Source organism: Melospiza melodia, chromosome 26, assembly GCF_035770615.1.
Source record: "Melospiza melodia melodia isolate bMelMel2 chromosome 26, bMelMel2.pri, whole genome shotgun sequence".
NCBI classification, from domain to species: Eukaryota; Metazoa; Chordata; class Aves; order Passeriformes; family Passerellidae; genus Melospiza; species Melospiza melodia.
This window is the reverse complement of record NC_086219.1, coordinates 3,591,133-3,617,443: the sequence shown is the minus strand read 5'-3', so window position 1 is coordinate 3,617,443 and position 26,311 is coordinate 3,591,133. Positions and strand designations below refer to the sequence as shown.

The following is a 26,311-nucleotide window of genomic DNA, read 5'->3' as shown; positions in this document are numbered from 1 at the left end:
GTTTTGGGGGGATTTGGGGCTTTTCGGGGAGCGGCGGCCGGGGGGTGTGGCCGGGGGCGTGGCTCAGGCCATGATGGGTGTGGCGGGGGCGTGTCCCAGGGGCGGGGCCGGCTCTCGCCATCTTGGCGCGGAGCGGCCGCACCCGGCTCGGCCCCGGCGCTTGGCCCGGGGCGGGCGCTGCCCCGCCCGGCATGCGGGGCCCGCCGGCCGCCCGCGACCTGCTGGACGACGCGGACAACGAGGAGGACGTGTCGGGTAGGAGGAGGCGGAGGGCGGGGGGCACGGGCGGGGCGGTGGCATCGCTCCCATCCCCGTGGGTCCGGCCGTGCCGCGGGCGATCCCCGCTGTCCGCGCTCCCCGGACCGGAGCGCTCTGTGCCGGCTCCTCATCAGTAGCCGGTTCCCCCTCGGGCCGTGCCCGTGGACCGGCTGGTTCCCCGGGCTGCGCTTGGTGCAGCGGTGCCCACCCTGTCAGACCTAAAGCAGCACAGCATGAATCAGTGAATCATGGAATTCCAGGATGGGTTGGGTTGGGAGGGATCTTAAAGAACACCCAGTGCCACCCCTTGCCATGGCAGGGACACCTTCCACTGTCCCAGGTTGCTCCAAGCCCTGTCCAACCTGGTCTTGAGCACTTCCAGGGATGGAGCATCCAGAGCTGCTCTGGGCAGTGCCAGGGCCTCTCAGAAGTCAAGTGATTAATACGTCCTAACCACCCCAAAGTGGTGTTGCTGCGTGAGCTCAGAAATCAAACATAAAGACACAGGCCTAAAGCTGTGTGGAGACTGGCTGGGATGCGCTGGGTTTGGGGAGATAATGATGGGAAGGGAGGTGTGCACTGGCATCAGTGCCTCTGCCCAGGGCTGGGTCCCTGAGCTGGTGAGAGCAGCCCAGAACAGCCTGGCAGCTGTGGCACCCATTTTCCTCATGAACCCTTCCTCTCCTGCACTCACTGTTTTTGTGAGCTCTACCTGGGCATCAGAAAGGTAAAAGCCAAAGTGCTTTCACCTTGCAGGAGAGGCCACAGAGCTCTGAGTCCTGTGGCCTGAAGCTGCTGCTCAGGTGTGCTCCTCTGTCACGGTGAGCATGCTGTCCTGTGCCTGTGCAGTCTGTCCATGTGAGCTGTCCCTTTTGTCCCCAGAAGAAGATGATGGGGTGCTGGAAGGATTGGATGAGTTTTTTGCAGAAGACCAAGTTGTGGTACAGAAAAAGAAGAAATCCAAGAAGCTGAAAGATGGCAAGGCTGCCAAAATCAAGAGGAGGAAAAAGGAGGTAACACTGCATTTTCTCACAGGGGGCTGTGGCACAGAGGCAGCAGCTCAGTGCTGCTGGCAAGCAGCTCTTGGGTCTCTGTGGATGGAAAGAAGGGTCATGACAGCCCCCTTGCCAAGGGAGCTGTAAACAGAGGGGCTGGATGAGGAATTGCATTGAAGTGCTTGTGCTATGGGCAGGAGTGTGATGAGCTGCTGGTTTGAAGACAGGTGATTCCATCCTGCACTGCCTCTTGCTGGCCTCAAGGAAGCTTGTTTCCATCGTGGCCCCAAGGAAGCTTGTTTTTCTTGTGGCCATGGTGATGTTCTCTTTCTGCAGATACCACACAGACCCTCTGCCCCCTCTACCTCTCCTGTTCTTAGGCACAGTTTTTTCCTTATGCTGTTTTCTGAGAGGGAGAAAATAAAACACAACTCCAAGGTATTTTCACCTCTGCCCCTTTGCTTTTGCTGCTGACCTGCCTGAGCCCTGCAGCTGTGTGTGCAGCTTGTGATGAGCCTGGCTGCTGCTGAGCTTGGGAGGAAACAACATGCTGAGAGCCTCCATTTTTTAAAATTAATGCTTTGTGTGGGCAGCTCTAACCAGATTCCACTTGGGGGAGACTGTCCCCTCCTCTGTCAAAGCCAGGGAGAAGCTGGAGCTGTTGGCATGAAGCAACACCCAGGCTGTCCTCGTGGTCTGGGTGTAAAAGATGAGGCTTCCTTTTCCTTCTCGAGAGTTTTGGGGGCAGATGAGCCTTACCCCTGCTAGAGGACTCTCTCTAATGACTTCTTTTTCCCATGGAAAATGGCCTCTGTTTGCAGTCAGTCGCTGTGGCCAACAGGGCGGTGCCCAGGTAGAAATTGCCAAACTTTGCTGGATTTCTCCAAGTCTAAAGGTGCCAGCAACTAGGACCAGGCAAGCCCTTAGAGCCCCCAAATACCACCTTTAATCTGATCCACAGACCCTGGGGAAGTGACTTCTTTTTCCCATGGAAAATGGCCTCAGTTTGCGGCCACCCACCCTGGCCAACAGGGTGGTGCCAAGCTAAAAATTGCCAAACTTTGCTGGATTTCTCCAAATCTAAAGCTTCCAGCAACTAGGACCCTGCAAGAGGAGGGTGGGAGTGAAGTGCAGGCTGTGGTGTGAGCCCAGTGCCTGTGCTTGCTGCGATCCCTGGGTATTATCTGGGCTGCCCTGCCGTGGGAATTTGCCAGAGCTGGAGGCAATGCACGAATCCTGCGGAAAAAACCCGCTCGGAACGACCCGGCTGTGTTTGGAACCCCAGCACCGGCAGATGAAGGTCCTTGGCAGAGAAGGCAGCCGAGAGGGAGATTCAACCTGTACTGCAGCAGTTCCCATGGAAACCAATTATCCTGTGCCCAATTCCAGCTGTTCCTAACCCTGCTGAAGGAGAGGCGCGGGCTGCTCCGAGGATCAGCATCCCGGGCAGGAGGGGCAGAGGGAGCCGGGATGGGGCTGGGCGCTGTCCGCAGTCCTGGCTGGAGCCCGTCCCTCAGTCCTGCCGAGCCCTGGTGCCTCTCAGTGCCCCCAGGGACATGGACAAGCAGGGAGGGAACCTCGTGCAGTTCAGCAGAACCATGTGCAGGTGCTGCACCTGGATCATGGCAGTCCCTGATATCAATGCAGGCTGGGTGATGAGCAGCCCTGCTGAGAAGGGTTTGGGTGTGCTGGTTGGTAGGAGGCTGGATGTCACAGACATCTTTTATGAAAAGTCTTTTCTTTAAGATTTTTCCTACTGACAAGCTGAGAAGCCTCAAGAACAAAATGTAAACAATGGTTATCTGCTGCTGTGGAATGCAACAGGTGGATCTTTGATTGGTGCATGTTGGATGTTTCTAATTAATGGCCAATCCCAGTGAGCTGGCTCAGACTTTCTGTCCGAGACACAAGCCTTTGTTATCATTCTTTCTTTTTCTATTCTTAGCTAGTCTTCTGATGAAATCCTTTCTTCTCTTCTTTTAGTATAGTTTTATTATAATATATATAATAAAATAATAAATCAAGCCTTCTGAAACATGGAGTCAGATCCTCATCTCTTCCCTCATCCTCAGACCCCTGTAAACACGGTCACAGCTGGACATGCCCTGGCTGTGTGTGTTGGCAGCCCAGGGAGTTACCTGAGTGCTCTGCCCCTCAAGCAGCCACATTCCTTGGGGTGGCAATTAATTCTGTTACAGTCAATGTTGAGCAGTGGGTCATGATCTCTCCAGAAATAAACAAAAAGATCCCCTGGGCAGTCCCTGCTCTTCCAGCAGAGTGTAGCCATTGAAGCCTGCTCCTTTCTGACTGTGGGGAAGGAGAATGTACCCACTGGAGATGGGCAGTTTCATGTGGGAGGAGAGTGAAGTGGGGACTGGCTTGTTCCTTCACCGTCCCTTTCTGTTTTAGGGGAGCAATGATGAAATGTCAGAAAATGAAGAGGAGATGGAGGAGAAATCGGAAAGCGAAGGGAGTGACTATTCTCCCAACAAAAAGAAGAAGAAAAAACTGAAAGACAAGAAGGAGAAAAAGCCAAAACGGAAGAAGAAGGAGGAAGAGGAGGATGACAATGATGATGGAAGTTTAAAGGTACAAAAGAGCTGGTGCTAGTGCCTGAAGCCAGGCTTGGACAAGGGGAGTTGAGGGTTTCATGAGAAACCCTTGGGTTTGGCAAGGATGAGGCTGCAGGTGAATGACTGAGACAGGAGAAATTCTATTTTCTTGGTACTTATCTTCAGTGCAGGGAGAAATTGAGCTTCTTGGAGCTGTGAAACCTGCCAAGGCCTCGTATAGTTTTACATGGTGGGGAGCATTTCCATGGTGCCTTGTTAATTTGTTTCTTGGGACTGCAGGAAGCATTAATTCGTTAATCGCTTGCGTGTGCTATTCCATAAATCCCAGAAACAAATCCCTGCATATCACTGACTGGGAAGATATGGAGCACATGGCAGAGCCAGCCTTGTGCTGCTCCTCTGCAGAGTTTGCATTAATGATGACTCTCTAAATCTCCAGGAGCCCAAGAGCTCAGCCCAGCTCATGGAGGAATGGGGTCTCGATGACGTAGATTACGTTTTCTCAGAAGAGGATTACCATACTCTGACCAATTACAAGGCTTTCAGCCAGTTCCTCAGGTAGGGAGCTGTGGTCCTGGTGGGAGGTTTGGGCATTGCTCAGTCAGCAGATGAAGCTGTGAACTCAGTTCTGCATCACCAGCTCCTTGTCTCTTCTTCCTCCCAACTCAGATGTCACAACTCCATTTATTTGGAGGATTGACTGGAAACAGCTGAAGCATTTGTCTCTCCTGCTCTCCAAAGCCCCATATTTTGTGTATGCTTATTTGAAAAGTTTAATGAGAAAACAGTGTTAATGAATTTCTGCTTGTACCATGAGCCTTTCAGAGAGGTATTTCAGGAAGGGAAGTCTCTGAGGAGATTTAGGTGTGCTCCTCCCTTGCCTACATTTGCTTAAGGAAGCTCTGCTTTCTGCTGCTTCCCCATGAAACTCCTGCTGGGAATTTCACTCTAACACACCTTTTGGGCTGAAGCACCACATCTTACCCACCCACATCTTTTGGGCCAAAATACCATATCTTACCCTGCCACATCTTTTGGGCTGAAGCACCAGCGCATGAATGCAGGAGCAGACACACCACACAGCACTGCTAATCGTGGTTCTCCCTGTCCCCTGCAGGCCTCTGATTGCCAAGAAGAACCCCAAGATCCCCATGTCCAAGATGATGACGGTGCTGGGTGCCAAGTGGCGAGAGTTCAGTGCCAACAACCCCTTCAAGGGCAGCTCGGCGGCGGCGGCCGCGGCCGCGGTGGCTGCGGCTGTGGAGACTGTCACCACCTCCCCGGGGCTCCCCGCCAGCCCCCAGCCCTCTGCCCTGCCCACCGTCATCAGGAAGGCCAAGACCAAGGAGGGAAAGGGTGGGTAGCGCTTGTAGGGGCTGCTCTTGCCAGCAGAGCTGGCACAAGGCTGCAGAGCACAAGTTTCGGCAAACCGGGGAGGGAAAGAGGGTGTCAGAGGGTAATAGAGCATCCTCGAGCCAGGTCTCCTAAGATCTTGGAGGTCTCACCTAAAATTACTCACCTAAGATGGCTCAGCTACCTTTGGAGGCGTAAAATCAGCAGGATGGCTCCCGTTGCAGTGTTGGAAACAAAAAGGTTCAATGAAAGGCAAAATAACAGAGAAAAACTGATCCAGGTGCAAGAGGTCCTTGCTCCTGGTAAAACACCTCACAAAAGCCATTAGTTTCTTTGTTCTCTTCTTTTTCTAGTAAATTGCCTAGGTGGGACTTTTTGGCTTCTGTCCATTTAGCTATCCTTAAGTTTGAGGTGGAGTCTCTTAGGCTTATGAGATGTCTTTTTACCTAATTGAGAAGAGAAACTTCTGGGCTTCTCTCCTTTTTAAAGGGACAAAATTATACTTTTGTCAACAGGGGGCACATTCCTATACCAGAGTGGTGTCTGCAGCTCCCGTTGGCCTTGCAGAGGTCCTTGAACCTCTTCATGGTTCATGAGCCATGGCAGATCAAGCCTCTGGGTCTGCTGGATGTTTGGCAATTTGTGGCAATTAATTAAGCTGAGCAGTAGTGGGAAAGTAGAGGGATCTCCCTTTGTGTCATGTTCTGCTGTGCTGGGGGGTGATTTGGTGACAGTTGTTTGTAGAGTAACAGAGAAATTTTCAATTTCTGCAGGTCCAGGTGTACGGAAGAAAATCAAGGGCTCCAAAGATGGGAAGAAAAAGGGGAAAGGGAAAAAGATGGCAGGCTTGAAATTTTGGTTTGGAGGAATCTCCAGCAAAAGGAAAAAGGGCTCCTCTGTAAGTTTGCAGGGCTTTGGGTCTGGGAGGGAAGTACTGGAACAAGCCCTTGTTGGGGAGGTACACCCACCCCACGTCAGGGGTGTCACAACCTCACCTGTGCCCCTTTTTGGGGCCCTGATCACATCCCCTTCACTCATGTCCAGGCTCAGATTTGTGGGACTCGTGTCTGGCCGCATCTTTTGCTAAAAACCACATGACCTTGTTTACTTTCAGCAGTGCGGGTGATAATGCCATCATTTCAGATTTCATTTGCAAAGGAATTCTTCAGGGCTTGCACTGCAGCTGAACCGTGCATCCCAGAGAATGCTGGGATGCTCTAATTGCATTAGCAGGGCCTGCCCACGGCAGCTGGAGTCCCGTGGCATTGCTGGAGCTGCCCAGCCACAGCTCACTGGGCTCTTCTCAGTGCACCACTATCAGGAGTGCTTCAAGGAGTTAACAGCATTTTAAAGAATAATTTCCTTAGATAACAAGTGATTGCAGGTGGGGCTTTTCTAGGGGTTAATAATATTGGTCAAGCACCCTGTCACAGACATCTTTTATGAAAAATGCTTTCTTTAAGATTTTTGCACTTGAGAAGCTGAGAAGCTTCAAGAAGAAAATGTAAACAATAACAATGGTTATCTGCTGCTGTGGAGTGCAACAAGTAGATCTGTGATTGGCCCATGTTGGTTGTTTCTAATTAATGGCCAATCACAGTGAGTTGGCTTGGACAGAGAGTCCAAGCCACAGGCTTTTGTTATTATTCTTTCTTTTTCTATTCTTAGCTAGCCTTCTGATGACATCCTTTCTTCTTTTAGTGTAGTTTTAATATAATATATATAATAAAATAATGAATCAAGCCTTCTGAAACATGGAGTCAGATCCTCATCTCTTCCCTCATCCTAAGGCCCCTGTGAACACGGTCACAACACCCTCAGCTCACTGTCTTGCAGTTCCAGCTCTAATTTCCATAACACAACCTGTTTGCAAGCACATCCATGTGTTGAAGGGCAGGAGCCACTCATTGCTGCAGATTTTCCAATCATGTATCACAAAAAATTCCTCCCGTGCTCTAGAGCCACAGGTTTACCTTCCAGAGAGTCACAAAGAGCAGGAGGAGCCTGAGCGCCTGGTTAGGAGTGTGCAGGCTGGGGATTTGCATGCTTGAGTAAGAATTCAGATGCATTATTATGTTTTGACTCCATGGAATGCTGGGCCTGTTTTGACTCCTTTCATGCCAAGTGTGAATGCCTGCATGCATGGACACAGGAGGGATGGCAGAGCTGAAATGGGTGTCAAAAGAGAGAGAGGGAGCAAAGTTCTGCCAGGATCTGGGAAAAGGGGCCTTTGGATGCACAGAGTGGGATTATAGGGTTGTTCCTCTCCAGGAGAACAGTCCCAGCAGTGGAATGACAGCTGGGATGTCACTTGGACTGGGTGTGCTTTGCTTTTTCCCTCTGCAGAGCGAAGAGGAGGAACGGGAGGAATCCGACTTTGACAGCGCCAGCATCAACAGCAGCTCCGTGCGCTCCGAGTGCTCAGCTGGGCTGGGGAAGAGAGGGAAGAAGAGGAAAAAGAAAAAGAGGAGTAGGCCATCCTTTGTACTCTGTTCCTGTTCTGTTTGCATCTCCCTGTCCTGGTGGTGCTCCCCTGGCCCGTGTGGCTCCGGGCTGTGTCTGGCACTGAGGATGTGCCCATGCCTGTCTGTGTGAGTGGAGTGTGAGGTGCTCTCTTGGTGCCCAGGCCCTGCTGCTGCTGGGGGGCTCGTGCCTGCCAGGAGTTTGTGGGGTCTCCAGGGAAGTGATTTTCTGAGGAGCAGCCCCTGGAGAGATGTGGCTTGTGGCGAGCTCCCAGCAGAGCAGGGCAGGCTGTGGGTGAGGCTGTGTGGAGGTGAGGGATGCTTTGTCTGTGTGAGCTGTGCAGTCAGGCAGAGGCAGGTGGCAGAGCTGTGGCAGCCATGCAGGGACAGGGAGGCATGTGAGCCATGGAAGGGATCTGTCAGGATCTGCCAGTGTGACCACATTTGTGTGTGTGTCCCTTCATCCCTTCCTGGGTGGATGTTGTGCCATGGCACCTCTGTCCTCATGCTGCTCTGCAGAGCAGCCCCCTGTGCTGAGCACGTTGCTTTTCTGTCTTGTGTCCTTGTTTGGGATGAGATAGTTCAGATCCAGGCACAACATCCTTTGGCTTCTTAGCTTTTCTGATGGATTTTTGCCTCCAAAAAGTGGAAGGGCAGCTTCTGGGCTGGGGATCAGTTAGGGTGTGACACTGGCCAACCTCCCTGTTGGGTGGTGAGGCTGGGCTGGCTGGCTGGCCCCATGTCTGGTGTGTGAAGGGCATTGCTTGTGGCTTTGTGGCCTTGTGAGGGCCCTGGTGCTGGAGGTAGGCAGCTCCTGCTGCGTGCTGGAGGAGTGCAAGGTTGGAGTTCCATGCCAGGAGTTTGTGGCGGAGCTGGGAATTGAGATGAGCCATTCTGGCCCTTGCAAGGCCTCGTTTCTCTGCTCCTTTTCCCTTCCATGCTGTGTTGAGAGTGCTCCTGCCTGTGTGCCAGGGAGCCCTGAGGAAGAGCAGAGTAGTCCCAGGAGAGGAGTCCTGTCCTTGGCCGTGTCACCCTTGCATGGTGCGTTTGGTGCTGGTGCCTGGGGAGGTTTCTCTGACCGGCCTCCCTTGCAACCTCTCCAGGTTCTGGCATTCTCCATTGAGAGCCTGAAGGAACCAAAGGATGATACAGTGTGGAGAGAGAAAGAGAGACAGAGGTGAGATGATGATGCTGTGTGCAAAGGTGAACTGTGCTGCTGAGGGACAGAGAGGTAGTGGGAATTAACAGGAGGGGTCTGAGGTGAAATGCTGTCCTTATTTCCTTAACTGTGTGGTAGAGGAGCACGTGTCCCATTCCCTCCGGGAGAGCTGGCTGCTCTGCCACCCCTCTGACTGTCCCCTGTCCCTTGCTTGCAGTTGAAGAGGGGGACGGCTACGAGACCGACCACCAGGACTACTGCGAGGTGTGCCAGCAGGGCGGGGAGATCATCCTGTGTGACACCTGTCCCCGCGCCTACCACCTGGTGTGCCTGGACCCCGAGCTGGAGAAGGCCCCCGAGGGCAAGTGGAGCTGCCCCCACTGTGTGAGTGGGGTCGGGGTCCCCTGGGAGTGGGTGGCCTGGTGGGGGAAACCCTCGGGTTACACTGGCTGTGCTTCCCCAGGAGAAGGAGGGCATCCAGTGGGAGCCGAAGGAGGAGGAGGAGGAGGAAGAGGATGGTGGCGAGGAGGAGGAGGAGGATGACCACATGGAGTTCTGCAGGGTGTGTAAGGACGGAGGGGAGCTGCTGTGCTGTGACACCTGCCCGTCCTCCTACCACCTCCACTGCCTGAACCCGCCACTGCCAGAGATCCCAAACGGGGAATGGCTCTGCCCACGCTGTACTGTGAGTGTTCCATTCCCTTTCCTTACTCTGGCCCTGCTCCCACACCTGCCTGCTCAGCTTCTGCTGCCCCTCACAGCCCTGCCCTGTGCCCCAAACCCCCCTTTGAGGAGCGTCACTGCCAGGTGCCTGTGCCTGACGGTGCGGGGTGCAACCAGAACCTCTGGAAGGTTCTGCTGCCTCTGTGGTCTCCCTGTGGGAATTGCTGGCTGGCAGCTTCTCAGGATGGTTTCTGATGGGATGTCAAGCCTTGTTCCATATGTGGCCTGTAGAGAGGGGCCTTTTCTGCCTGGTGGCACGACCAGAATGGCTCATCTCAATCCCCCCCATGGGGGACGCAGAATTGTCGCGGAGACTTCTCAGGCACCCTGTGCTGGCTGCTGTCCGCCCAGCACTGAGCTCCCCTTTCTGCCCCCATTTCCCTGTGTTCCCTGGCAGGGTCTCACCTTAAACTCTTCCCTGTTTGTCCCTGTGCCCCAGTGCCCTCCCCTGAAGGGCAAGGTGCAGCGCATCCTGCACTGGGTGTGGAGGGAGCCGCCCGCCCCGCCGCCGCCCGCCGCCGCCCCGCAGCAGCCGGCGCTGCCGCCGCCCAAGGCGCTGGAGGGGATCCCGGAGCGAGAGTTCTTTGTGAAATGGGCCGGCCTGTCCTACTGGCACTGCTCCTGGGTCAAGGAGCTGCAGGTGAGCCCAGGTGGCGTTGGTGCAGGGCCCTCACCCAGCCCTGTGCGCGGTGCCCCGGGCTGAGCGTGGCTCCCCTGTGCTGCAGCTGGAGCTGTACCACACCGTCATGTACCGCAACTACCAGCGCAAGAACGACATGGACGAGCCGCCGGCCTTCGACTACGGCTCTGGGGACGAGGACAGCCAGAGGGAGAAGAGGAAGAACAAGGACCCCCAGTATGCCAAGATGGAGGAGCGGTTCTACCGCTACGGCATCAAACCCGAGTGGATGATGATCCACCGCATCCTGAACCACAGGTCAGGAGCCTGGGGGAGATTGTGCCATCCTTCTGCAGGGCCAGAACCTTGGGCTGGTGGGATTTCAATTTCTGGTCTCTGCTGAGGTCTCTCTTCCTTGGAGGTTTGTTTCTAGGCTGAAGCTGAGGCTGGAAGGGGATCCATGCTGCCTTATTTTCATTTCTGCTATGTTTCATATTAAAAATAAAGTTATAGCCAATTTCCCAATTTTCCAAGCATCAAACCTGAGTGGATGATGATCCACCGCATCCTGAACCACAGGTCAGGAGCCTGGGAGAAATTCTGCCATCCTTCTGCAAGGCCAAAACCTTAGGCTGGTGGGATTTCAGCTGCTGATCTCTGCTGAGGTCTCTCTTCCTTGGAGGTTTACTTCTGGGCTGAGGTTGAGGCTGGAAGGGGATCCATGCTGCCTTATTTTAATTTCTGCTATGTTTCATATTAAAAATAGAGTTATAGCCAATTTCCTAAAGGTGGATGCACAGTGTTCCACTCTCTCCAGTGATACTGTTTGGGTCCTGTTGCAGCCTAACCATTCTGTAAATTCTGATGCTCAGGGGAAGAGTCAGCTTGTGGCTGACTCCCTTACAGACATTGACATTTATATTTCTTTTCTGTAGAAGAAATTCCCTGTGAATGAGATGTGCTGTGCAGATGGGCTTTCTGCATTGAGTGGCCGGAGATGTGTTTTTGTTCAATTTCTACATTTCAAGTGGCAACTTGAAATACCAAGCAGCAGCAGCAGCTCTGCTGGAAGGCTGTGTGGCAGGAAAGAACTAAAGCTGCCTGTCTGATTTTCATGTGAGCTGTACCTTGTCCACTAAGAAGGCAGCAGGTTTCCCTGTAGGCAGAGAGTCACACATGGAAATGTGTTTATTCTGTTTTTGGTGTGAGCAGAAATTCCTAGAGTGGTGAATGCTGCAGGTGAGAGGGGAAGCACTGGTATCCATCCAGGCCTGGTGAAACAGGGAAATGAGGTTGTTAGTGGAATGGAAAAGCAGCCTGTAGAGCTTAATAGTTTGACACACTCAGAGGTGAATAGATGTTTCTGTTGCAAGTGTTGATACTTTTTCTACCTCAGTTTGGATGTCCTGGTCTGCAGGTGAAGGCAGAGGATGAACCATCCATCTCTGCAGAAGCAGATCACAGTGAGCTGCTCCCAGGGGCTGGTGGCATTCCCTGATCAGCTTTCTGTGCCCTGTGTTGCAGCTTTGATAAGAAGGGAGACATCCATTACCTGATCAAGTGGAAGGACCTGCCCTATGACCAGTGCACCTGGGAGATCGATGACATAGACATCCCCTACTATGAGAACCTCAAACTCCTCTACTGGAACCACAGGTATGAGCTGGGAGAGCTGGGCAGAGCCAGGGCAGCCCCTGCAGGGGTTTGGGACAAGGAGGACACAGAGGTGCCCCATTTTGAGCACATGGACGCTGCTTGCAGTGATTTCTCTTCAAAGAGCAGTGCCCCAGCACTGATGAAGGCTGTCCCTCCTGATGTGCTATTTTGGGGCTGCTGGGCAATCTCACCTCCTCTTTTCCAGCCTCTGCTCCCCTTCCCTTGTGTCTGCACTGCCATGACATTCATGGTCTCCATGGCCATGCTGCCTGTTTTGGGGGAAAACCACAGTACTCTGAGTTTGCTGTTCTTCATTCTGGAGACTCTGTGGACTGTTGAGAGGGGAAAATCAATGAGTGTCTGTGCTAACAGGGGCAGAAGAGCTTCTGTGGGGAGAGGGGAAAGGGGGTGTGGGAGGTGTTTCTGTCCCTTGGCTTGGAGCCCCTGCCATCCCTGACGTGTGCTGGCTGTCACAGGGAGCTGATGCTGGGGGAGGACACGCGCCCTCTGAAGAAGCTGAACAAGAAAGGGAAAAAGCTGAAAGAGGAGAAGCTGGAAAAGCCTCCAGAAACACCTCTTGTGGATGTGAGTGAGAGTGGTGGGGACTGTGTGGTGGCATGGGAACCTGGAGGGAGAGAGGACTGTCTGTGCCCTTCTCTGGTTCCTTTGGGAACCTTGTTTCCATTGCAAATTCTGGAGTGGTGTTGCTGTGAGGAGCCTGGGCTGTGCCAGGGATGGTGTCTGTGTCTCTTTTGGAGCTGTTGGATGTTACAGCCCTAAAGAGGGACGTGCTTGGGTGCAGGGGAAGGAGGGGCAGGTGGTTTTCACTGCTCTGTGCCCTGGCTCTCCTTTCAGCCTACAGTGAAGTTTGACAAGCAGCCGTGGTACATCGATGCCACGGGAGGCACGCTGCACCCTTACCAGCTGGAAGGGCTCAACTGGCTGAGATTCTCCTGGGCACAAGGGACAGATACAATCCTGGCTGATGAGATGGGGCTGGGGAAGACAGTGCAGACCATTGTGTTCTTGTATTCCCTGTACAAGGAGGTGAGTGGAGCACCCAGGGTTTCAGGATGGCAAACTTAAATTCATTTTGCTTGGTTTTTCTTGCTAGACCATGATGCAAAAGGTACAAGGGTTGATCTTTGCTGTTTATAGCTTAGTTTTGATTATTGTTTCATCTTTCCCTTATGGTGCGCAGTCTCTATTGCACCAATGGTGTGTTTTCTATTGCCTACACTGGGACTAGTAAATGCTTTTAGTTGGGTGTGGGGAGCAGCTTTGTTACTCCAGGTCATGTTGATTGGGCTGGAGTTTGGCATCAAGACCATCTGGTGTTAGCAGACATCTTTCAGGGAGATCAGCCTGGGCTCTGTCTCCCTGAGCAGGGCCACTCCAAGGGGCCGTACCTGGTCAGTGCCCCCCTGTCCACCATCATCAACTGGGAGCGGGAGTTTGAGATGTGGGCACCTGACTTCTACGTGGTGACCTACACGGGGGACAAGGAGAGCCGCTCGGTCATCCGGGAAAATGAGTTTTCTTTTGAGGACAACGCCATCCGCAGCGGGAAGAAGGTCTTCAGGATGAAGGTGGGAGCTCAGGGTGTGCCTGCCCCTTCCCTGTAGCCATGGTGTTTTCTGAAAAATCCTTTCCTTAGGATTTTTTTCTCCTGAGAAGCTGAGAGGCCTCAGGAGCAAAATGTAAACAATGGTTATCTCCTGCTGTGGAATGCAACAGGTGGATCTGTGATTGGTCTCATGTGGTTGTTTCTAATTAATGGCCAATCAAAGTCCAGCTGTCCAGACTGTCTCAGTCAGTCGCAAACCTTTGTTATCATTCCTTTTCTATTCTTAGCTAACCTTCTGATGAAATCCTTTCTTCTATTCTTTTAGTATAGTTTTAATATAATATATATTGTAAAATAATAGATCAAGCCTTCTGAAACATGGAGTCAACATTCTCATCTTTTCCCTCATCCTAAGACCCCTGTGAACACCATCACACTTCCCCTTACCTGCAAGTAAGAAAGGGAGAGGAGAATTTGGCCTGGAGAAAGTCCCTGGTCAGCTTCCCACAGAGGGAAGCTGGCGTTGTTTACAAACACAGAAGATTTGTGATGAGCTTTACAGATTTCTGCCACAGCTTTTCTATTTCTGTAGCTCCCTGCTTGGTTCTCATGTTGGGGTGTTCTGCTGACATAACTCAGCTCTGTGCCGGGCAGTGCAGCCCTTCTCATCTTGGACCACATGCAGCAGCAGCAGAGGTGGAGGCTGTCCTGTTGGCTGCTCTTATCCCAGCTCTTCTCTCCCTCTGCTCCTCCAGAAGGAAGCCCAGATCAAGTTCCATGTCCTGCTCACGTCCTATGAGCTGATCACCATTGACCAGGCAGTGCTGGGCTCCATAGAGTGGGCCTGTCTGGTGGTGGATGAAGCACACAGGCTGAAGAACAACCAGTCCAAAGTAGGTGCCAGGCATTTGTGAGTGATTTTTTCTTTGCTCTCTTTAACATCCTCTGGCATTAAAAGCCCTTCAGCAGCAGGAGAGGCAGCAGCCTGGCTGCTATCATGGAAGGGAATTGATCCCTCTCCTTCCTTCCCCCTTTACCTGAGGCTCAGTGCAGTCTCCAGCTCCTGGGATGTTCACCCAAGGAGGAGACAAGTGATGTGACCCAGGGATACTCAGGATTGCTGCTCAGTGGGAATGGCTGGGAGCAGGACATGCTGGCACCCTGCTCTGTGTGCCCAGCATGGGGGTCACTGCTCAGTCTCCATGTGGACCCTGCAGAGCCCACAGTGACACAATGGTTCCTTGCAGCCCTTGTCACCAAACTTATTTCTTTTCCAGTTCTTTAGAGTGCTGAATAGCTACAAGATCGATTACAAGCTGCTCCTCACAGGGACTCCGCTCCAGAACAACTTGGAAGAGCTCTTCCACCTGCTCAATTTCCTGACTCCAGAGAGGTTTAAGTAAGTTGCAGTCACCCAGGCCATCAGGGTGGCTCCTCATAAGCGTGATATCTCCTCTTGTGCCTTGAGAGCTCTGCCCTGGTTTTTAACTCATAAAGCTGCAGATCCCTTTGCTTTCACCTGCCCCTGTTGCTTAGTGCCATGGGGCTCTGGCTGCTTCCACAGCAACCTGGAGGGGTTCCTGGAGGAGTTTGCAGACATCTCCAAGGAGGACCAGATCAAGAAGCTCCACGACCTGCTGGGTCCCCACATGCTGCGGCGGCTCAAGGCCGATGTGTTCAAGAACATGCCGGCCAAGACGGAGCTGATCGTGCGTGTGGAGCTGAGCCAGATGCAGAAGTGAGTGATTCCAGGGGTGCCTGGCTTCCCCCAGCATGCTGAGGTGTCACTGGGGATGGAGGGGTCAGACCCTGCTGGGGTCTGCTGCAGGAAGAGTGGGAGTGCTTTGTGTCTCACCAAGAGGAATGTTCTATGTGGTTGAACTGGGCTCTGTGCAGTGCTTGGGGCATGGGGGGCTGCCAAGTGTGGCTCTGGGGGCACAGAGAAAACACTGAATCCCCTTCTCCCATCCTGGCACTAGGACATGGCCTGTGCTGCTGGAGCTCCTGGGGCATTGCTGCTGCCCCAGCTCTGGTTCTCTGGGCTGACCTGTTCAGCCTCAGTGGCATCTCCTGCAGCTCAGGGCACTGCCAGGAAGGGCCTGTCACTTCTTCCCCCTGGCTGGCACCCAGAGAAGGTGGTGGTGGAAGTGCTGTGCCCCTCAGTCCATCCCACTCACTGCCAGGGCTGAGATCCCCCCAGAGCAACTGGAAACACCCAGCCCTAGGTGCTCAATTGCTTTAAAAACCTTCCAAATGTCCCTTTTGCCTCTTCACTAGGGGGGTTTAATTCAGTGTCCTCCTGTTTGTGCCAGTCCCACACCTGCCCCAGCTAACACAGTGCCTGTCCCATCCACCCTCCTGCAGGAAATACTACAAGTTCATACTGACAAGGAACTTTGAAGCCCTGAATTCGAAAGGTGGTGGGAACCAGGTCTCACTGCTCAACATCATGATGGACCTGAAGAAGTGCTGCAATCACCCATACCTGTTCCCTGTGGCAGCTGTGGTATGTCCCCTGTCTCAGAGTGTTGAGTGGCAGCTGCTTCCATGGTCCTGCTTTGGTTAACACTGTGGGTTTCCATGCGAGTGGTTTCATACAAGGACTTAATTTTTTGTTTTGGGAATGCAAGTGAAGTTCTCCATGAGGTTAATGCAGGTTGTCCTTGTGGGCACTGACCATGGTACCTTTACAGGAGGCCCCTGTGCTGCCCAATGGATCTTATGATGGGAATTCTTTGGTGAAATCTTCTGGGAAACTGATGCTGCTCCAAAAGATGCTGAAGAAGTTGCGGGATGGCGGTCACAGAGTTCTGATCTTCTCGCAGGTGAGAGCAGGGAGAGATAATAATAAATGCATTTTAAAAGGAATTTGTTTAAATTATGTATGGGAAATTTGTGCTGGGAACAGACAGAAATAGGTGGAATAGCTGGTGACAGCTTCTCCCCCAGGCAGCCAAGGCAGTAATGGTGCAAGGGCTGTCCCAGCTCGCTCCTGAGGGACTGCCTGTCGTGTTTAAGAGCTGTTAGCTCAGGATAGAAAAGAGACAACAATCACGAGGCTCCTCTTTGGGGAGGGACAGTCAGACACAATTCCTTCCTGCTGGCAGAGTTGCCTGTGGAAGATGGGATGTGAGTGTTGCTCCTCTGGCAGCTGCCTGATGGCTGTGCCGCCACCACTGAAACCTCTGGGCTGTGGGCAAGGACCATGCTGGGGCAGGGCCGCTCCCCAGGGGAGGCAGGGCTGTTTGGCCATGCAGACCCTCTCATGCCATGGTCACCTTGCCCTGTAGATGACAAAGATGCTGGATTTGCTGGAGGATTTCCTGGAGTACGAAGGCTACAAGTACGAGCGCATCGACGGGGGCATCACCGGCGGGCTGCGCCAGGAGGCCATCGACAGGTTCAATGGTACCCACCTTGCTGCCTTGCTGAGGGGGCCATGGGGGGCATGGCAGTGTGTGGCCAGCAGCAGGGCATCTGCCAGTGCCCAGAGCTTGTGCTACACTCGCAGGTCTGGCTTCCTATGGCACGGTGGGGTTGCTTATACCGTGCTGTTAAGCCCTTGAGTTGGTTCCCACATGGAACCCTGAGTGTGCCAGCAGCTGTTCAGCTGGAGGGGCTCCTGCCCTTCCCTCCAAGATGACAGAGCTTCCCCTTTGCTCTGGAGCTGGGTTCTGCAGCACCTGGTTGCAGGGAGCGATGTGTTTTCACTCCTTGACACCCCTGTCTCTTGCTTGTCAGCTGTGGGAGCCATTCTGTCCCTCTGAAATGGTGCTGCTCCTCTCTGTGAGCTGTGCTTCCTCTTGTCTCACCTGTCCCCACCTCTGGGTTTGTCGTTCTCAGCTCCTGGGGCTCAGCAGTTCTGCTTCCTCCTCTCCACCCGCGCCGGTGGTCTGGGCATAAACCTTGCTACGGCCGACACTGTCATTATTTATGATTCTGACTGGAATCCCCACAATGACATCCAGGTTTCTGACTTTCCCTTTTCCTTCCTGTGTAGTAAGTACCTCTCTGGCTGTGCCCTCTCTTTGCCCACCCTCACTGGGATTTCAGTATCTTCTCTTGAGAGCTGCTGACACTTTCTCCTGTGTTTGTGGGTGTTTCTGCTCACCCTCTCCTGGCCTTTTGCAGCCTAGGAGACACCTGGCATATAAAACCGTGACATTCTCACTTCTCCCTCATACTTTCCTCAACTGGGTGCCTCTCAGGCAGCTTGGAGGGTGAGAAGCGTGGCCCTGTTGTCCCTGTGGCCACCCTCTCCAGCAATGTGCTCTGCCTGCAGGCGTTCAGCAGAGCTCACCGCATCGGGCAGAACAAGAAGGTGATGATTTACCGCTTCGTGACCAGGGCCTCCGTGGAGGAGCGCATCACCCAGGTGGCCAAGAGGAAGATGATGCTCACACACCTGGTGGTGCGCCCGGGGCTCGGCTCCAAGTCAGGCTCCATGACCAAACAAGAGCTGGATGACATCCTCAAGTTCGGGACAGAGGAACTCTTCAAGGATGACGTGGAAGGTGAGGTGGGGATGCTGTGTGTGGGGCAGGGCTCTCTCTGGATGATGTGGAAGGTGAGGTGGGGATGCTGTGTGTGGGGCAGGGCTCTCTCTGGATGAGGTGGGGATGCTCTGTGTGGGGCAGGGCTCTCTCTGAGCTGCTGGGGCTCACTGCTTTCTCCCTGTGCCACAGGCATGGTGTCTCAGGGACAGAGGATTGCAATGCCAGATGCTGTTACCCCTTTCTCAGACACAATGTCAGCAAAAGGGGGTGCAGCAACCCCTGGCATGAAAAAAAAGCATGGCAGCACCCCACCAGGTGTGTAGCCCCTCTTTGCTGGGACTTATCCCCTCACCCGAGCCTGCCTGGCTCTGGAGCAGACTGTCCAGCCCCTGATCTGTGCTGCTGCTCCCCTGGCTCTGCTCTCAGGTGACAATAAGGATGTAGATGACAGCAGTGTGATCCACTATGACGATGCTGCCATCTCGAAGCTTTTGGACCGAAACCAGGATGCGACGGACGACACGGAGCTGCAGAACATGAATGAGTATCTCAGCTCCTTTAAAGTGGCTCAGTATGTTGTGAGAGAAGAGGATGGTGTGGTAATGTGATCAGTATCATGTCTTACAATCACCCCTTTGTACATCCCCTCCGTGTTCCCTCTGCCCCCTCTGCTGTCCGTGCATGGGGCAGGACCCTCCCTGCTCTCTCCCTCTGCTCGAGCTCCCTGTCTCTGGCTCTGCAGGAGGAGGTGGAACGGGAGATCATCAAGCAAGAGGAGAATGTGGACCCTGACTACTGGGAGAAGCTGCTGCGGCACCACTATGAGCAGCAGCAGGAGGACCTGGCCAGGAACCTGGGCAAGGGGAAGAGGATCCGCAAGCAGGTCAACTACAATGACACCTCTCAGGAGGACCAAGGTACGGCCACAGGTGCTTGGCTCCTGACTGGGCTCATGGACAGACAGAGCTGTCACTTGGTGTCTCTCTGCAGCTGGTAGATTGCCTGGGTCTGTGCTTCCCAGATGCCTAAACTTTCCAGTGTAGAAATTTTCAAGGTTTTTTTTTTTTTTCCTTTTATTTGTTGGTCTGTAAACTCTGGTTTTGCTGGAAGAATCTAGGAAAGACATGTCTGTGGGCAAAATATTTCAAGTTGGTTTTTACCGCCTAACAGAATGCTAATTCTGTAAAACATGAGAACGTGATTTCTTGCTGTGTCCCCCTCTCCTGCTGCCTGGCAGTGAATTTCTGTCATACCCACAAGCAGGCTCTGACCTGTCCAGCACATTCCCCCCAGCCAGGGTCCTCTAACCGGGCCTCCCTTGTGTTCTGCAGAGTGGCAGGACGAGCTCTCTGATAACCAGTCAGAGTATTCCATTGGCTCTGAGGATGAGGACGAAGACTTTGAAGAGAGGCCAGAAGGCCAGAGTGAGTTGATGTGTTTGTTGACACTCCCCTGTGATTTGGAAGCATCAGGAATGTCTGGGTTGGAGGGACTGGTGTGCCCAGGGCTTCTGTTCAGGGGACTGTGTCCCTGCTTTCTGTCAGGTGAGGAGCTTTCCAGGGCAGCCAGCTTCTTCCTTGGCCTCTGCACGACTGTGGTCTGCTCCACCACGAGGACCAGGCATGGTTCCCCCCCTTGCCTGGGAAGGGCAGAGGAGTGTCCTGGCCTGGGGAGTGGTGGCTGGAAGGGGCCCTGCAGTCTGGGCAGATGCTCTGATGGGTTCTGCTCCCATCAGGATGGAGGGCAGGGAGCCTGGGGCACATGAGGTGTCTCTCCTTGGTGCCTGGCCCATCCATCACTGAGGCTGCTTGTCTCTAGGTGGCAGAAGACAATCACGGAGACAGCTGAAGACTGACAGAGACAAACCTCTCCCTCCTTTGCTGGCAAGAGTTGGGGGAAACATCGAGGTGAGCCTCATCCAGAGCATGGCCAATGCTGTTCCCGGGCTGCCTGAGGGGTGGATGCCTCTGTGCTGAACCACTGGGACGTCAGTCCTGGTACAGCTGTGAGGTCCAGGGAGCCCTGTGTTGCCGAGGCCACTCTGTTTCCTGCAGGTTCTGGGTTTCAACGCCCGGCAGCGCAAGGCGTTCCTGAACGCCATCATGCGCTGGGGAATGCCGCCCCAGGATGCCTTCAACTCCCACTGGCTGGTCCGGGATCTGCGGGGGAAGAGCGAGAAGGAGTTCAGGTACAGAGCTGCTGGCAGGCAGGCAGGCAGGGCTGGGAGCCTGCACCCCTTCGCCGTGGGCTCTTTTTGGGGAGGCAGTGTCTGTTCCATTCTCTTGTTCCCTTCCCTGGGGGTGAGAATTCCCGCGTCCATGGGTGATGGGATCACATGTGTGCTGGGTTGGGGAGGGAGGCCGCGGGCCAGGACTGAGGTCTGGCTTCCCTGCAGGGCATATGTGTCCCTGTTTATGAGACACTTGTGTGAGCCTGGGGCCGATGGTGCTGAGACCTTTGCGGACGGCGTTCCCCGGGAAGGGCTCTCCCGCCAGCACGTGCTCACCCGCATCGGGGTCATGTCACTAGTAAGGAAGAAGGTGGGTGAGTAAAATTATGAATGGGCCTTTTCAAGAATGTTCTGGATGCTTTTCACAATGGGGTGGGCGCAGTAATCCTGCTGCTTAGTCATTCTGTGGGTGAGCAGCCTGTACGTGCCGACTCCGTGGCACCAGCTGGGAATGCCCCTGCTCTGTTTGACCTGACCGTGTGTGTCTGTCCCAGGTCCAGGAGTTCGAGCATGTCAATGGGAAGTACAGCACCCCAGACCTGCTTCTGGAGGGCCCAGAGAGCAAGAGATCCAGCGAGGTTGTGTCTTCAGACCCCAACACGCCTGTCCCGGCCAGCCCAGCACACACACACGTGGGACCAGGGGCACTTGCAGGTATCCAGGGGGTTGTGGCTGGCCTCTGGCTTGGCAGGCAGGTGGTTTTGCAGGTGCTTTACTCACCAGGCCCTGCTCAACAGCTTCCAAGCTTTGCTCTTTCTACAGACAAAACAGAAGCACAGCTGGGGTTCCATGAGGAAAAGGAGCCGGTGGAACAGAAGAGCAGAAAGGTGTCTGACAGCCAGGTGAGGTGGCTTTGCTCAGCATCTCCTCCAGGAAGTTTTCCCTGCTCTGCATGGGAGCTTGGGGTACTCCCTAGCGAGGCTGATCTGGGATGGGTGCTTGGCCTTTAGGTACCTGCAAGTGCTGAGGTGGAAAGTGAAGAGCCCCCAGAAAGCTGCGACAGCAAGGAGAGGCCAAGGAAAGAGAAGCAAGAGGATTGTGAAAAGGCTGAGCCTTCTTCTGAGCCTCTGGTGAAAGGTGAGGCTGTCTGTCTTCTCTGTGTCACTATGGGGAACCTGACTGTCACAAATTCCTGCAGAAATTCCTGAAAAAGCAGGTTGTAAATTGCATGAAATGGTCATTTTGGGGGGCATTTGTTCCTTCAGATGTCTCAAGGAAGAGGGAAAGCTAAATACATTTATTTGATAAAATGCAGAAGAATGTTCTCTTTGAGCATCTTGAATGTACAAACAATAGTTACTTTACCTAAAAGGGAAAGTCTGTCTAGATAAGTAGGCTGTTCCCTGCAGAGCACTTTCCATGTCAAACATTTCTTGTAGGCCTGTTCCCTCCTGCAGACGAGGGGATTCAAGAGCGGGAGAAGCCTTTGGAGAAGGCAGAGCTGAGCAGCAGCCCAGGGAAGGGGGAGGATAAAGAAGTCAAACCAGGTGAGGCATGAGGCTTTGGAGAGAGGAGAGTGGGAAGAATTCCCAGGGTGAGGCCAGTGCCTGGCACAGTGACAGAGCGTGCCACAGTGTGGTGGCAGAGATGCCACCAGCCCCAGTGGTGCTCAGGAGGCACGAGTGGGAACAAGACCCTGTTGGGGTGGGCACTGCCTGTGTTAACAGAGGGACCTGCTGGGAGGGGTTGGTGGCTTTTGCAGCAGTGGCTGGGCTGTTAATGGGTGGGTCTGGTGGTGGAGCACAATTAGGCCAATTCCTTGTGTTTGTCAAGCAGAGGATGGCAAGGAGGAGGAGAAGGAACCAAGTGATGCCCAGCAAAATGGTGACAAAGAGGAAGAGGAGGAGGGGAAGAAGGATGACAGAAACATTAACTTCAGATTCATGTTCAACATTGCTGACGGTGGCTTCACAGGTAAGAGTGAGAGGTGAGGTGTTGGCCTGTTCTGCAAAGCTGCTGCAGAGGCTCTGAACCTGTTCAAGCAAGGTGACCCTTGTGGATGGGCCATGGATGGGCTGGTGCTTTGCTGGCAGCAGCAGACCTGGGTCTGCACTGTGCCTGTGCTCCTGAGAGCTTCCATCACTCACCCTGCCCACGTGCTGTGCATTGACCTGCAGTCCAGCTGCCTGACCAGGCTGTCTCCCTTCTGCTCCTGCTTCCACAGAGCTGCACACGCTGTGGCAGAATGAGGAGAGGGCTGCCATGTCCTCTGGCAAGATCTACGACATCTGGCACCGCCGACACGACTACTGGCTGCTGGCAGGAATTGTCACGTACCCTTTGGCCTGGCAGAGCAGGAGGCAGCGAGGCTGGAGAGGCCTCTCTGGGGGTGTGGGAGCTGCAGTGATGAGCAGGGAGAGGGTTTAGGGCCATGGTGTCATTGTGGAGTGGCGAGAGAGGCCTCTCTGGGGGTGTAGGAGCTGCAGTGATGAGCAGGGAGAGGGTTAAGGGCCATGGTGTCATTGTGGAGTGGTGAGAGAGGCCTCTCTGGGGGTGTGGGAGCTGCAGTGATGAGCAGGGAGAGGGTTTAGGGCCATGGTGTTGCTGTGGGGTGGTGGGCAGGCTGTTGGCTGGCTGGTTCTGCCCTTGACCCTTCTCCCACACCAGCCATGGCTATGCCCGCTGGCAGGACATCCAGAACGACCCACGCTACGTGATCCTGAACGAGCCCTTCAAGTCAGAGATACACAAGGGGAACTACCTGGAGATGAAGAACAAGTTCCTTGCCCGGCGTTTTAAGGCGAGTGGCAGGCCCGGGGCTGGTGAGTCCTTGTTGGGAGGACCAGAGCAGCACCACCCTGAAGCCAGAGGGGTTTGCCAGCATCTTCTGTGAGCGAAGTGGGGAGTGGGCTTTGCAAGGAGCTCTGTTTTAACTGGTTTATAGTGGGGCAGGGTTTGGTCCTGAATCTTTGTCTTCTGCCCCTCCCAGTTGCTGGAGCAGGCCCTGGTGATCGAGGAGCAGCTGCGGAGGGCGGCGTACCTCAACATGACCCAAGACCCCAGTCACCCGGCCATGGCTCTGAACGCACGGCTGGCAGAAGTGGAGTGCCTTGCTGAGAGCCACCAGCACCTCTCCAAAGAGTCCCTGGCTGGGAACAAGCCTGCCAACGCTGTCCTGCACAAGGGTATGTGCCTGCAGGGCTGGGAAGGGTTCCCCACCCTCACCTTGGGGAGCCAAGCCAGCCCCATCTTGTGTTCTCTCAGCCAGGAGCTGCCAGCTCCTCTCAGCTTGCTGGGTCTGACAGGCATCCCCTCAGGTCCCTCCTGCTTTACTTGCAGTGCTGAACCAGCTTGAGGAGCTGCTGAGTGACATGAAGGCTGATGTGACACGCCTGCCCTCCATGCTGTCCCGCATCCCGCCCGTGGCTGCCCGGCTGCAGATGTCAGAGCGGAGCATCCTCAGCCGCCTGGCCACCCGAGGAGGGGACCCAGCTGCCCAGGTCTGTGGGGACAGGCACAGAGCCCTCACTGAGAGGGTCATGGGCAGGGCAGGGCTGCAGGCCCGTGTCTTTTCTCCCTCCTTGCCTCCCCAGGGCTCCTTTGGCTCTGCCCCGATCTTCAACAACAGCTTTGGGCCAAATTTCCGTGGTCCTGGGCCAGGTGGGATTGTCAACTACAGCCAGATGCCTCTGGGACCCTATGTGACTGGTAGGCTGGGGTTTTGCTCTTGGGCAGAGAAATTCAGAGGGTGGATTTGGGCGGTCCAGGAGTGCTGCCAAAGGACAGTAGTGAGCAAGGTGTTTCCTCTGTCACCACAGATATTTAGCAGTTCCCATGATTTTTGCCTGCAGCTCCCGCTCCTAGCTGAGGTAAGGCCATGCCTCCTCCTCTCTGTGTTTGCTGGGGAACATGAAGGGATGGGGGGCTAAATGGAAGCTCCATTTTGGGCTGCCCTCCAGTGCCAGTATCTGACTGTGGCCTCTGCCTCCAGCAGCCAGAGTGGAGGTGGGAGCAGATCCTGCAGCCCCTCCCGGTGTGGTTGGCATGTGGGGAGGGTCCAGATTTGGCTTATGGACAGCCCTCCTCTCTTCTCACAGCAGCCCTGGGGGACAGCCCCCTGTCCCTGGCCACGAGCCGCTGTTGCCAGAGGTCGGCAGGGAAATTGTGCCAGCGTTGCCTGCGTGGAAGCCAAGCTGCTGCTGCTGCCGGCGCTGCCGCGCTGTCCCGCTCCCGCTTCAAGTGTGCTTTGCCTGCTGCGGCCCCCGAGGGAGCGGCGGGGCCGGGGGTTTGTGTCCGTGTACATTTTTTGCACTTTCTTATTGAAGACTTGAAGAGTTTGTCTGGGCAAGGTGGGCTGAGGGGAGGGAGGGAGGGAGGGCTGGAGCTGCGGTGTTTGTCTGGTTGTGTTGGCAGGTGTAGGGGTGAGTGGAGGCCAGTGGTGCCATGTCCCGGCCGGCTGCGCTCCCCAGCTTCCCCCTAAGGGCCGTCTCTTCATCCTGGTGGTGTTGGAGCAAGCCCACACCTGTTGCTGCCCTGCTGGAGTCCCTGGCACTGCTGTGGTGTGGCTGGGGGTCCATTTGTGCCGGGTTTGGGGCAGGCAGATGGAGGGGATGTGGGTGGGACAGAGGGGACAGCTGGAACTGGGATGGGGATGCCTCGAGCGTGGTGGCACCGGCAGCCGTAAGCAACGCCCCTGCATCCGCTTCGTGCTCTGTGTGTCCCGGTTTCTGTTCTGTGTTTTAATAAATCCTTTGGGAAGGACGCAGTGCAGTCTGGCAGGGGAAGGGATGCTGGGGGGGCCTGGCTATGGTTTTGGTACCCTTGTTGTCCACACACACATACGTGTCCACAGGAACGTACACAGACATGCACATGGAGACACAGGGACGTGCACACATGGACAGACAGACATGAGGATGTCGTGTATCTACAGTTAACGTTATCTCTGCATGGTGCACATATATGTACATATGTCTGCATCACCCCCACACATGTGCCTTTTCATATACAGCCTGTGTAGATCTGTGTATACATGTGTAGATATACACAGAACTGTTTTAGATCTACATGTGTGCATATATATCTTTATGTGAGCATACACAGCTATAAATACTGATTTATTTAGGTACTGCTATGTGGTGTGTACCTGTACATATACACCTGTATATTATACAGGTCTATATAACGTATTTGTGGTTTTAATGTGTATTTGTGTACATATATACTTGTGAGTGTGTGTGTAGACAGAGATATGGGTAGATAATGCATATATATACATATGATAGATCTATATGTGGTATGGATGTATAGATCTATATTTACAGAGGTGTATTGACACATACGTGTATGTGTATGTAAGAATACACATAAATGTGTGTTTTTAATTTGAATATATGCTCATACATGTGTAGATGTATCTATATATCCACACATCTCCATATCTCTGTATGGCTGTATAGGTGTATTGATCTTTGTTATGTGTACACTGACACATATATTTGTAATTTTCATATATTTATACATAAGTGTAGATACAGGTAAAGGTGTATAGCTGTCCTAGACAGAGATAGTATATGTGTGTGTATATTCACAGACACGTATGTTTGTTATTTCATACATATATATGAATGTATATCTTCCTGTTTGCACACAAAGATCGATTAGCTCTGTAGACAGAGGTGCATGTATAGGTAAAGCTGTAGAGGTTTAGCTGCAGGTAAATCCATGTACCTAAAGGTGTAGGGGTGTGGATGTGGGAGGTGTGCTGACCCTTAGATACAGGGGGGAGCTCTGGTGTCATGAGTGGGTCAGAGGAAACCCCTCCTGTGTTTGTACACATGCACATTTATAGTGGGGCTGTAGGTGCAGCCATGGCCAGACAGCAGATAAACACAGACACAGCGTGGAGCTCACACTGTGCACAGAGCTCACACTACAGAGCTCACACACACTGCACAAAGCTGAGGGTCTGCACCTACATTTACAGTTTGTATATTTATGTGTGCACAGATAGAGGAAACTCTGTATAAATCTACGTGGCTATGGATACATCTATATAGATACAAGCAAAATGTTTGTTTTGCACAGAGTACACAGAGAGCTAAAAAGAGCTAGATACATGTAGCTATATTGTTCTCCTTATAGCTTTATGTATCATCTATCTGTATCTATCATACATGTATCCATATATATAGCTACAGCTAGACATACAGCTATATAAATGTAGCTATAGCTGTATCTAAACTACAAATATTTGTGTCCACTTATATATATGGCATGT

At 53.6% G+C, this 26,311-nt stretch overlaps 1 protein-coding gene across 4 annotated transcripts; it reads left to right on the top strand.

Moving 5' to 3' along the window:
• Positions 1-176: 176 nt before the first annotated feature.
• CHD5 (chromodomain helicase DNA binding protein 5) lies at positions 177-24,793 on the top strand. 4 transcript variants are annotated; one of them, XM_063177046.1, is made up of 42 exons: positions 177-255; positions 1,141-1,271; positions 3,663-3,842; positions 4,266-4,384; positions 4,944-5,182; positions 5,953-6,077; positions 7,526-7,649; positions 9,018-9,184; positions 9,264-9,485; positions 9,963-10,163; positions 10,249-10,460; positions 11,667-11,798; positions 12,275-12,383; positions 12,654-12,845; positions 13,187-13,387; positions 14,121-14,258; positions 14,643-14,764; positions 14,930-15,103; positions 15,730-15,871; positions 16,059-16,190; positions 16,656-16,773; positions 17,209-17,333; positions 17,648-17,879; positions 18,051-18,176; positions 18,288-18,460; positions 18,604-18,778; positions 19,193-19,285; positions 19,680-19,768; positions 19,916-20,049; positions 20,257-20,401; positions 20,586-20,745; positions 20,854-20,933; positions 21,042-21,168; positions 21,471-21,578; positions 21,868-22,005; positions 22,256-22,364; positions 22,699-22,831; positions 23,021-23,216; positions 23,371-23,531; positions 23,625-23,739; positions 23,850-23,900; positions 24,132-24,793. In XM_063177046.1, exons 1-41 carry the CDS (start codon positions 192-194, stop codon positions 23,855-23,857), a joined length of 5,871 nt encoding a protein of 1,956 aa, XP_063033116.1. In that variant the 5' UTR covers positions 177-191; the 3' UTR covers positions 23,858-23,900; positions 24,132-24,793. The 4 variants fall into 4 exon arrangements, with proteins under 4 accessions (XP_063033116.1, XP_063033115.1, XP_063033117.1 ...); XM_063177045.1 differs by having other exon boundaries at positions 24,129-24,793; XM_063177047.1 differs by having other exon boundaries at positions 182-255; positions 1,144-1,271; positions 24,129-24,793.
• Positions 24,794-26,311: the final 1,518 nt, after the last annotated feature.

Coding starts and splice junctions, on each gene's coding strand:
- CHD5 (XM_063177046.1), top strand. CDS start 192: ATGCGGGGCCCGCCGGCCGCCCGCGACCTGCTGGACGACGCGGACAAC. Junction 4,385..4,943: donor GCTTTCAGCCAGTTCCTCAG/GTAGGGAGCTGT, acceptor TGTCCCCTGCAG/GCCTCTGATTGCCAAGAAGA. Junction 14,259..14,642: donor TGAAGAACAACCAGTCCAAA/GTAGGTGCCAGG, acceptor TTTCTTTTCCAG/TTCTTTAGAGTGCTGAATAG.